The sequence below is a fragment of the Chanos chanos genome, chromosome 8 (genome assembly GCF_902362185.1).
Source record: "Chanos chanos chromosome 8, fChaCha1.1, whole genome shotgun sequence".
In the NCBI taxonomy this organism is placed as follows: Eukaryota; Metazoa; Chordata; class Actinopteri; order Gonorynchiformes; family Chanidae; genus Chanos; species Chanos chanos.
In genome coordinates, this window is record NC_044502.1 from 32,682,678 (window position 1) to 32,694,651 (window position 11,974).

Below are 11,974 nucleotides of genomic sequence, written 5' to 3' on the forward strand. Positions count from 1 at the left end.
GCATCTCTGTATATATATGTATATATGAACTAGGTGAGTTTATTAGTCACTTTTTCCATATACTAGACAATATGATTAATACATTGGGCATTACAACAGAGGAATAAACAGAAATGCAAATAGCGATGTTCACAATAACATTGTCCATAGTTTCAAAGAGCTGTCATATAGTAAGGACATTAGTGAAGTCAGGACTGGTGCTTTAGGTGCATAATAAAAACAGCTATACAAGTCCTTAGCGACTGCACTCTGATTCTCAGAAATGTGTTTTGTTAGCATCACAGAAAGCATTTACTGTAAAGGGAGTGCTTTCTAAACACACCGAAATCAGTTCTTGGGACTTCTTCTGCTTCAGCAGCATGTGAATGAAGCATTAAGTATGAGAGAGGGGAACTAAATCAGGAAGTGAGGAGAGCACATACACAGAGTGAAAGAGAGAGAGAGAGAGAGAGAGAGAGAGAGAGAGAGAGAGAGAAAGAACCAAAATGAACAGACAAAAAACAGACAGTAAAAGTGGTGAGCAGCTAAAACAGCAATGATAAGAGCTAAGCTGCAGCCTGGAAGCCAAACGATAAAGGACAGAGGGGAGAGAGAGAGAGGGAGAGAGGGAGAGAGAGAGGGAGAGAGAGAGAAAGGGCATGAGAGAAAGAGAGAGAGAGAAAACACGAGAGAGAGCATGAAAGAGAGCGAGAGAGAGAGAGCATGAGAGAGTACAAAAAATCCCCATGGAAAATTTGCAGCTGCCTGCGATTTAACAAATGTCCCCATTAGACTGCGAGTTGAAATTAGTTTAAAAGCTCTCTGTGCGTAACATTCTTTCTCATGCCTGTTTCAAAATGTTAAAAAAAAGTTCAAAAGGCCAACAAACACAAAGAGGAAGCTACCCATTGGCAGCTAGCCATATGTGGAGAATTAATTTCCAGTCACCCTGAATAGGAAAAAAATATACTTTTATACTATCGTTAGCTACTAGAGCTTATTAAACGGTTTTAACCTTCACATTAACCTTTGCTCAAAAATAAACTGTAAAATATATAGTACAATTTCTATATTTGTGATATATTACACGCACAATGTACCCATCAACTTTATAGTTAACCAACCAGTTAACTTAATATGAACATTGGGATCAATTTCACTAAAAAGACAACAATTTACTGCAAAAATAAAGTGAGGTTCTTGTGTGAACTATCTTCACATTATTTTTTTATACAAAAAAAAATCACGTGAAGACAGAAAATGATTTTGTCTAAATTTGAAATACAAAACAAAACTGAAATAAAAAACATGAATTCAACGTGCGCTGTCATCTAGCACCGGGTCAAAAGAAGCAGAAGGACACTTCCTTTCACTTCCTTCGCTCAAAATAAATAAATAAAAATAAACTGCTCAGTTAACACATTCACGAGAGCGACTTCACAAAGGCGCTCGGTTTTAAAGCCGCTGTTTCTCAGACACTCTGCGGGCACCATGCTACCTGCGCAGGTCCAGCTGCTGTGCGTCTCCCACCATTATCGCTCCAGGCTGCCAGCTGTGTCTACGGAGGGGATCCGTTTGGCTGGGGTGACCGGCGTATCCAGCAGGGGGCGGCCTCACGCTGGCCCTCCCTGAACGGGGAGGGGGTGAATGACAGGGAGAGCAGGGCGGCGGCCCGGGGCAGTGTTCCCATCTGGCCTGGGGCATGGGGGAGTTTGGGATACGAGATGAGCTTGGAGGTGTGGTGATCATCTGGGTGAGAAAAAAAGGGACACGTGTAAATTAAACTTTACATAAGAAACCAGCTGCAAGATGTTACTTTGAACTGCCAGGAGGATACTATCTAATGCACAAACTAACAGCCTAAGTGACTCACAACATAAACTGTGCTTATACAAACAAATGTAGTTTCCACACAGACGCCAAAGTGCTGGTATATGGCAAATGCCTAAACATCATAAAATAGTGTCATTTCTGCATGCAATATCACTTGCAGTAAAGCCTTAATGCTGTTCAAGAGACACCATTGGTATGTATATGTGTGTGTGTTGTTACTGAGACTTTTCAAGACACTGTGAAATACAGAATTCTCACACTCCATAAAACATAGGAGCATGTTTTAGCTCAGGTCACATTGTGAGGGGAGGTAATTCTGCCCTCTAGTGACCCATTCATCTCAAGGCGGTACCACAGTCAAGTTCCTTATACGTAACTACACTGACTCATATGTTGCTGTGAAAATAAATGCTTAATGAGGACACAGTAAAAAGTGTCTTTTCCTCTACTAAGTTATCATGTGTCATTTCATTTGTGCATTCTTCATGCCCTCATGCTCTGTGTATTTCTGTGGGTGATGAGCGCCGGGAAGACAGCTCAGATAACCCTGATACAGCCTCCAGCTCTGAGTGGCACTGATCCACACATGTTTTCTATCACAAGAGGGAGTTCACCCTGCCTCTCTAGGCAACTTAAGTGTGTGTGTGTGTGTGTGTGTGTGTGTGCGTGCGTGTGCAGGTGTGTGGGCGCGCGCACAAAAGAAAAACAACAACAACAACAACTCAGAAATGCGATACTGAAGTATGCACTTGTCTGGAGAATACCCAGAGGGATCATTTGTTTCGATGTAATTAATGAGGTGAGCACTTCTATCTGCTGTGAAGTATAGTTTAGGATGTCACTCTAAAAAGCCACATTAACCATATGGCACACGCGTCTCTGAGTACTCATTCAACTGTGCATGCAAATAGCTTACTGTATAGGTAAAGCGTCTCAGAACTCTTCCTGCCATATGAAATTGAGTAAGTCTTATAATAATGGGACGTTTGCAAAATTAAGGGCAAATGACTCGCGTTTAATTACACGGCAGAAATCACAGGTGCTGAATTACATGACGCACAGCATTAGAAGAACACGAGCATGTCAAACACATGGAATTATGATCCAGGTTATAAGAACAAGAATGCTGAGGCATTTATTTAACGTCCTCCCTTCCTCCCTCGCATTTTTGCTTCTTGACAACATTTAACCAAATCTAGTCCTAATGGAATGCAAACACCACACGATGACAAGTGCATGAGAAGTCTGATGTGTCACACACAGTATCGACGGTTATTGTACAGTCTGTAAAGTTGCCGTCTCTGTTACTTTACAGCAATGTGAATAAGAAGTAATTTATTACGCTGTATTATTGGTAAGAATGTCACGTTTCACAAAGGTACCGCAGTGCACAGATGAATGTTTAACTACGGGAACGACACTCTTGTTAAAATCGTACTTTCTTAACTTTTCTCAAAGTATTTGAAACACTGCCAGTCGTACTAAACGTTGCAGGGTATTATCAGATTGAACTATAGGAAAATCTAACACCCAAGAGTGCAAATACACTTAGCATCTCTAAGATCCCATTAGGCATTAGCCAAACTACTCGTTGCGACTTGAGCAGTTAACCGATCCAACAGACCTGCCTGTCGCCTGTCTCTTTGACCTCTTCATTGTTAAATTGCCCTCAAGAAACAGCCACAGTTCGTTTTGTTGGCGCAACATCATTCTGAGAAATAAAATGACTGTTTCTGATGAAACCAGTATTTTAATGTCATCCTTCAGCAGTAATATTTCCTGTTCGTACAGGCTCAGTGGACATTCGAGTTGTCCGGTGTCCGAAGCTTTTTAGTTCATTATGCTGAGCAAATTCAAGCACGAGGACTGACCGACTAAACGGACGTAGGTTACAGTTATATCGAAGTAAAAGATAAAATGTCCCTTTTTGGACAGTATACCTTTGTATGATTCAAAACACGGGAAATGACTTACTCACCTGTTATTGTATCCGTGCACCTGTTGCTATGTTTGGCTTTGTGTGCCTTAGGTAGCCGAACCAAAGAAGGATGTCTTTTCCGAAACGCTCTGCAGTCAAACTGCGCGTATATTCTGTGACTTTCTTTAGGGGGTCATTTGTTTACTTATAAAAACGCTGGAAAATACTCTCTGGAAAATACTCCTCACAAGTACCTGCCGAAACTGTTAAACGTGTGAGCTGTCATTTGATCCCCTGACGGAAACCAGTTTTACATTTTGAAAGGCTCTCCCTGAATTTGTCGCCACTCCCACACCGAATCACTTCGCTCAGGTCCTAGTTCAACCATGTATATATCCTCTTACATAGTTTCGCTACACTGTTTCTGATCCGCTTTCAGTGGTCTGTTTGTGTGTGTGGCACCGTGCGCATATGCGTTCGTGCATACTCACAGGAAATTTAAAAAAAAACAAAAAAACAAAAAAAAAACAATAACCAGTTATCATTAGCAGTGAAAAGTCTTCCTTGGTTCACACAGGCACATAGACAGTCAGACTTTAGCTTACGTTCGTCCGGCTAAAGTGATAGTGATAACGCTTTCACGCTTGAAACACTGTTGAGAATTCGTCTATAGCAACAGCACCCGCTTTGCGCAACCGTTTCCAAAGGCCAATGCGCTGAGGTTGATGAGAGTGGGGAAGGCATCGAGCATGGGCAGTTTTAGGAATTCAGAATGTGAGAGCCTCTTTATTTCGTCTCCCTCTCTCCCTTCAAGAATGCGGACTCCTTCGCTACACTCCCTTGCCCTCCCATTCCTCTGCACGATATCACACCTCGTTTTTCTCTCTCAACTGGCTTTTCTCAGTTGTGGCTATCTAAACAACCTTAGTCCCCAGCCTCTGTGAAAAACCAGAAATAAAAAGTACGTTTTCGTAAGCTTTGTGTTTTTCTCTGACTACAAAACAGGCAGTCAAGTTATCCAGTAACTTGTCTCCGGTATCTTCCAAATCTTATGGCGTTTGTCAGTAAGAACTGTATTAGTTCATTTGTTGAATTCCAGAGACAGAAATCCACAGGTAAATTACTTAATTACTTAATACAAATGCACCATTGACAGCTATAAAACGGATTTACCATAGTTTTTAAATGAGGGGCTATGTTATTAGGTGTGTGCGTTCTTTTCAGACAAATCTAGAAATGTTTGCCACAGCCATGCTGAACGGGGCATTTGACGACCTAAAACTGAAAATATCAAATGTCTCAAACTGCTTCGAGTTGTCTCTTGTATGATATGAAGCACTTTAAGTGTGCACACTCATCATAAGAATGTCAACATTGTTCTTTAACCTGACAATTACTTCACAAGTTCTTAGTTACAGTATAACTTGAAGGTAAACTTCACATTGCCCTGAGGGGCCAGCTGGTGAGTTTTGTCCTGAGGTTCTCTGTTGGGGCTGAGTTTCAGGAACTGCTACTGAGTCTGCGACGGATCAGGGAGGCTGGCTTGGTGTCTGTATCCTCTTGATCACTTTCACAGCTTCTCTAAACGGACGAAACCAAAAGAAAAATATAAATTAACAACAATATCAGAGCCCATCTATGCAACGACTTGAGCCTACCCTCCTCTCCCTGTCCTTACCAGATCCCGGTCCTCTTTAGCACTTGTTTTGCACAGTAACTGCAAACGGCATAGTCTGTTGCATGCCCATACCATGTTATAGGACATCTGTTGAAGAAGGAGTCAGAATTTATGTTTGTTAACCTTTTAGAGCACTTCAAGTCTCTTTATGAGTGCAAATATAACATGTACTTCATTGACTTCTAGCTCTATGTTTGTTGTTCTCATAAAAGAAAATTTCAAATGAAACTGCAATACATGATTTGTCCAATAGGTGGCTCACTAGACTCCAAGCCTTAAGAGTCTCTGACATCACTCACATGTGCATAGATGCGTGCACGCATACACTACCATGCATGCGCATACACGCACATACACATACACGCATGGTCTCACCTTCCACTTCCTCCTAGCATTAAACTTTCTGAAATTCTTCATGTTGATAGAGGAGCGACTCCTGTTGGCAGCCTGTTTTCGGGTGAGAGGCTGAACAGTGCAAGAGAGGTTCCTCAGTATTATTACCTGCATGGTTATGAACTTATAATAACATTTTCATTCACTTTGATCATATTTCTCACCTTAATCCAAGGGTGTAACAAACATTCCTCCGCTGTCATTCTCTCACTGTCGAGAAGGAATGTGTCATAATATTTATCGTTGGACCTCTCATTGCATTGTGATAAATATTTAAAGAGTCTGAAACACTGATATCAAATAAAAGATCTCTTGGCAAGAGAGAGAGAATCCAGTTTGTACAACCAACAAGAGAACATGGGAAGAAAAGCTACAGTTTAATGGAAAACCGCTCAGTTACCTTGGGTCTTTGACGAGCAGTTTCTCAATGAAATCTTTAGCCATAGCACTTGTTTGGTTGAAATAATGGTCTTCGAATTCATAGTTCATAGTCACAATGTTTCGTAGTGTCTCCTCATCTGAATCTCCTTGAAAAGGAGACATGCCACTTAATCTGGACAGAGGAGAACAGAGAGAATGAGCTCTCAGTAATAAACTATCAACCAGACCTGCTGTGAAATTCTTGACCCCCCCCCCCCCCCCCGTAATAAATATTCAGATACTTACAGAATATATGTAATAACACCAATACTCCTGGGACAGAGACAGAGACATGTTTAAACATGAAGCAGTCTATGATTATGGTAGCTTATATAATAATAAAGAACTGGAACAAAATGGGTCCCCGGGTACATCATAAGACATTTCGCTATAAGAAATATGTTCATAAAATATACAAAGTTATAAAAAAAAAAGAGGAACTGGCTCTCTATACTCATGTCACTGATATAACTGATGCTAGGGGAAGACCCTTGTCCCTCCCAAAATGGCTAAGTCAAAGACATAGGTCAGCTAATATAATGAGAAGATCACACATGGCATTCTGAAGATACACATCAAAGGACAAAACGCAATAATTCTCTGAGCAAGTTGTCACTTGATGATCGCTTATTCAAATACTTCATCTTGATATATTTTTACTATGTGCTTGATGATGAGAGAAGACATTATTATGTGAAATTCAGTCAGAAGTATCTAACATGCCGTACCACATGTCTGTAGCAACACTCAGTGGTTCATAGTTTACAACCTCAGGGGCTGAAAAAGAGAGAGAGGGAGAGGGAGAGAGAGAGAGAGAGAGAGAGAGAGAGAGAGAGAGGGAGAAAGTGAAAGAGAGAGAGGACAGAAGGAGAGAGAAAAAAACAAAAAACGACTGTGTTAGATGAACTAATGAGGCAGATTTGTGAGATCAAAAAACTCTGCAAGAAATTGCACATGGGGTGAAATAAAGATATTTTTCTACCAGTTTTATACTGCAATATCATATTTAGATTAATCCTTGTTGGCCTGTGGATAATAATGTTGTGGAGAGATGCAGCTCTCTGCACAGAGTCACTCTGCACTCTGTTCTCATGAACCAACTACCTTTTGTCAGTAGTGTTATATCCTGTCTTCAACCACAAGTCATTTACCATTGTCATGGCAACCACTTTGGCTAGTTTCAGTGGGGTCGGCATTCACATGAAACTTTATCTCTCTCTCTCTCTCTCTCTTTCTCTCTCTCTGTCTCACACACACACACACACACACAAAAACACACACACGACATACATATTTCCACTCACCAATATACTGAGGTGTACCACAGAGACTTCTGTACTGTTCTCCAGGTGTAAGTCGCTGAGCCAGGCCAAAATCAATGATTTTGATGTGTGGATGCTCAACATGCTTGTCTGACAACATGATGTTCTCGGGCTACACACAACACACATCCATCAGAGTTTAGAAGGGTGAACACAGTCGTGCTAGTTCATATTTTATGCCTGTGCATTTTTAGTCAAGAATAGTACAATGGTTTTTCTATGACATACATACCAGACAATACACTATAGCTGCATAATACATTATGACAAAAATGATTTACTACTGTGAATCTTTATTCTATCATAATTCATTTATTTGCTAATTATGGCTGAAAAACAAAATATTTTGAGCTATGCATACATTTGGAGGAAAGTGTGATTGCTCTCTGCATGTTAATTATACTGTGTGTTCCCTTCAGACACATTAAGCATTTGTAAAGAACTCATGGCCTGTTACAGAAACATCCCGTTTATTCCTTATATGACATTCTATGGTTTGAGGATTCTGGACAAGTAGGGTGAGAGGTCGAGGGTGAGTAAGGCTATAAGTCAGGAGTTAAACCATGTCATTAGTTCCACAGCACTGACACCGGCCTCAGTAAAAGAATTTGTGGTCTATGTAAAACTGTTCAGAGACAGCCTGAGCAATCAATATGTGGCATCACACACCTACACACACACACACACACCTACACACACACACACACACACACAACCATAGTCTCTCACCTTCAGGTCAAAGTGAGCAATGTGCTTGCTGTGCATGAAGCCCACTCCTTTCAAAATTTGCTTCATGAACTCAATGGCTTCATTCTCTGAGAGATTCTCTTTCTCCGCAATGAAGTCAAACAGCTCACCCCCACTGATACTGGGAATAACAGAGAGCATGTTTTGGGGAGGGGTGGGGAGTTAGACAGAGACACAGAGACAGCAGTTGATATAAACAGATAAGTAACAGGGCTGATCTGTGATTCTTTTTCAGAGCAAGGAATTACACATTACAAGTTACAGGATATGAGCCAGGAACGACATTCATGTGCACAGAAACAACCATCTATGGTTAAGACGGTTAAGACGCCTTTTTACAAAGCCATCACACACACACGCACAGACACACGCGTCCACGCGCACACACAAATACACCCACAAACATACACTCTCACACAAACACATTGTCCAGATCAACAAAGTCAAACAATCTTTATAAACCACACAGAGTGGAACTGAAAGAGAGCAACTCTGATTTTTTCACATTCTGTGATGCACCCCACACACACACACACACACACACACACACACACACACTAAAAGACAGAGGGATCATGCCTTTATAAATAGTCAGACTAGTTGTGATGGCATTATGGATGTGTCCCCTCCTCATCTAACAACAGATGTCCCTGAGTGGAACATTCAAGCCTAGACCACTCATATCCTGTTTACTGGAAACATCACCAGACGTGGGCACATTTCACACAGCTAGCTAATACCCCATTCTAATCAGTTCATCTAACACTGCAATGGAGAAAAGGGCTGTCCATGGCTAATCACAAATGCTAAAAATACATACATAGAGTAACAGTCTAGCTTAAGCCCAAAACCAAGGCCATACATGTCACATGGTGTTGACCATGGTGTTGTGTGTGTGACCAGACTGCTTGTTTTAACTCCCACAGTAATGTATCAGTCAGTGTTTAAGCTAAAGCCTGGAAATATGTCGTTGCCACAACTTCCAACACAAAAAAATGGAAGAAACAGCTTAAATCTCTCTCTCTCACTCGCTCTCTCTCTCTCTCTCTCACACACACACACATACACACAAACGCATACAAAATCTATGGCTTGATCTCTCTCTCAGATACACACATACACTCATACACTCACAGCTCCACGATGAGAACCACCTCAGCACGGCTTTCAAACACATCTCTCAAGGCCATGATGTTACAGTGCTGTAGACACTGGAGGATCTCCACTTCTCTCTCCACACTCTTCCTCTCCACTCCCAGTCGACTACTAACACTCCGCCGCAACTTCAGGAACTTCCCCGCCCAGCGGGCACCCGTCGCCCGCTCCCGCACCGCCCGAACCTGTCCGAAATGCCCACTGACACACAGACAAGGACAAACATACAACTATAGGAACGCAACACTAAAAATTCAGCACTGCAATTTACATAGCACAGGGATTTTAGACATTGATTGTCACCGTGTAGTGAAATCTTCAGTTCCGTGCATCTGATCGTTTAAAAAGTCGATATGTTGATACTGTATGATCTGGTAAGAATAAGTACAGTTTTCTTACCTGCCCAACTCCTCTCCAATCTCATAGAAGTCCTCAACATTCTGTAGTTTGATCAATGCCATTTTACCACTCTGTGTCTTTTCACTTTTTCTATTACTCTCCCTCTGAAGTTATTCCAGCATCCTTTACTACAAACAGAGGGACAAACAGAGAGAGAAAATCAGGCATGAGAAAAGAAGTACACAAGGTAAAAGGACAAAGAAAGACAGCTAGACAAACAGTTTCAGTTAGAGGAAAGGAAATGGAACACGTCATGAAGTGAATGGTCAACGTGGTTGACAAATTATGCAAAAAAAAAAAAAAAAATAGAAAAAGAAAACCGCTGTGAAATGTACATATAGTATGATGCTGGAAAAAAAACAAAACAGTAAGTGACAAAAACAACGCCCTGAAATGTAATGTGCTCATCAAAAAATAAAAATAGAAAACAAGAAAACAAACAGAAATTTTAACAGCCAAATACTATACCATTGCTGAAATCAAATATGTATTATATATTTTTTCCATTCCACGAGCATTAAAAGAAACTCCTTTGATTTATATCTATCTCTCAGAGGAATGGAATTCCCGTTGTCCGCTTCTCCTAACAGTTCAAATAAAGAGCGTGCTTGTTTTCACATGCACTCTACACATTTCTGTATCACGTCCAGATCACCACCATCTCTGAACACCCATCTTTGGAATGACGCGCACACACACGCACAGTCACACATCCACAAGCTAACATACGGCCAAAATTCACGTTGCACGTACACAGTGGCCGATCTAGTTTTACATTTCAAGTCATTTTTCCTAACGTAATCGTTAAGGGGATTTTATTTCAGAAATATTTGTTCCAGGGGGACAATGTTGGGTTAAAGGCACAATTCACTTGTCACAAAAGCAAAGGAAGACAATGATGGAGCTTCCTGTGATTCCATGGTACAGAATGATATCAGCAGGAACAGGTGTGTGATGTGTTTAGTCGCTCTCCCACTGCTCCCTATGTAGTTTCCCAGAGAAAAAGCAGAGAGTAGAAAAGTAAATATTTACACAGAGTGCATTGAAAGGAGGCATGCCTCCCCATTTATCAGTGAATATCCCAAAACCACTGTAGGAACAACACACCCACACACGTGCACACACACTCACAAATGTACGCACGCACGTGCATGTACACACATAGACATGGTAGCCCCTGAGTCTTGGTTAAACTCGAACACAGGAAAGACAAGCTCTACTGTTTCATCTCAGCCTAAAAATGAAGCATAAAACTAGGGAGCTTTATCTCTCTGCCATAGTTTATTTATTCATTATAATAACTATGAATCAACGATATTACCAACTTGCACAACAAAGCAAAACCTGGGGAAGAACAAACTTAATGAGTTAATAATAGAGTATTTTTTTGTTTGTTTTTGCCAAATGACAGAACAACTTAGCCATTCACCCCTAGCTCCATCTCTGGATGTGTTTGTATGTGTGCCTTTTGTTATCTGCATTTCGCTTTGGAATATCACACACTGCCAAACACACTGGAGACAAAAATACTTGTATTGGAAAATGTAATGTAGAATAACAGGCAATAGTTGAAGTGGTCACACAGACATTCTATATGAACTGTTCTGTGATATAACCACAGAGAGAAAAGCATTTGGTTGGCTTAGTGCAGATCAGTAAAACAGGTTTAGTAGTCTGGGTGTTGGAAAAAGCCATGGGAAGTTAGGATATTAAAGCATGGGGATGTTCTTTGCTTGAAAAAAAAAGCAGCTTCATCAGCAGTCTTATTAAAATAAGCTCTAAGAAAAATGGAAATATATAGAAAAAACTACTATCCTCAGAGACATATTGTCATCTTTTCTGTAAAAAGAAAAATGCATCAAAATGTTTCTAATCTATTAGCATGTCCGCTACCCTAAATTAGGAAGGGTCGAAAAGGCTTGAGGGAGAATAATTAATGTTAAATAGATTTTAAGAATGTTAAAGTGTGAGGTTGGTGAAAATTTGAGCTGAAATATAATAGAATGGTTAGAGTAATTATTTCAAGCAACAGTGAGCCAAATAGACAATTTAAAGCATATTTGCAATATACCAAAAGGAACCAGTATTGTTCTAGGGGTGTATTTTCAAGAGCTGAAATACTGCTAAATG

At 40.6% G+C, this 11,974-nt stretch overlaps 1 protein-coding gene across 1 annotated transcript; it reads right to left on the reverse strand.

The window, feature by feature from the left end:
- Positions 1–5,230: 5,230 nt before the first annotated feature.
- Positions 5,231–9,906, reverse strand: LOC115818956 (death-associated protein kinase 2-like). The gene is made up of 11 exons (XM_030782476.1): positions 9,845–9,906; positions 9,425–9,646; positions 8,273–8,411; positions 7,526–7,655; positions 6,950–6,998; positions 6,468–6,494; positions 6,202–6,354; positions 5,966–6,011; positions 5,784–5,873; positions 5,409–5,495; positions 5,231–5,311 (listed from the first exon to the last, which is right to left on the reverse strand). Exons 1-11 carry the CDS (start codon positions 9,904–9,906, stop codon positions 5,231–5,233), a joined length of 1,086 nt encoding a protein of 361 aa, XP_030638336.1.
- Between the last annotated feature and the right edge of the window lie 2,068 nt (positions 9,907–11,974).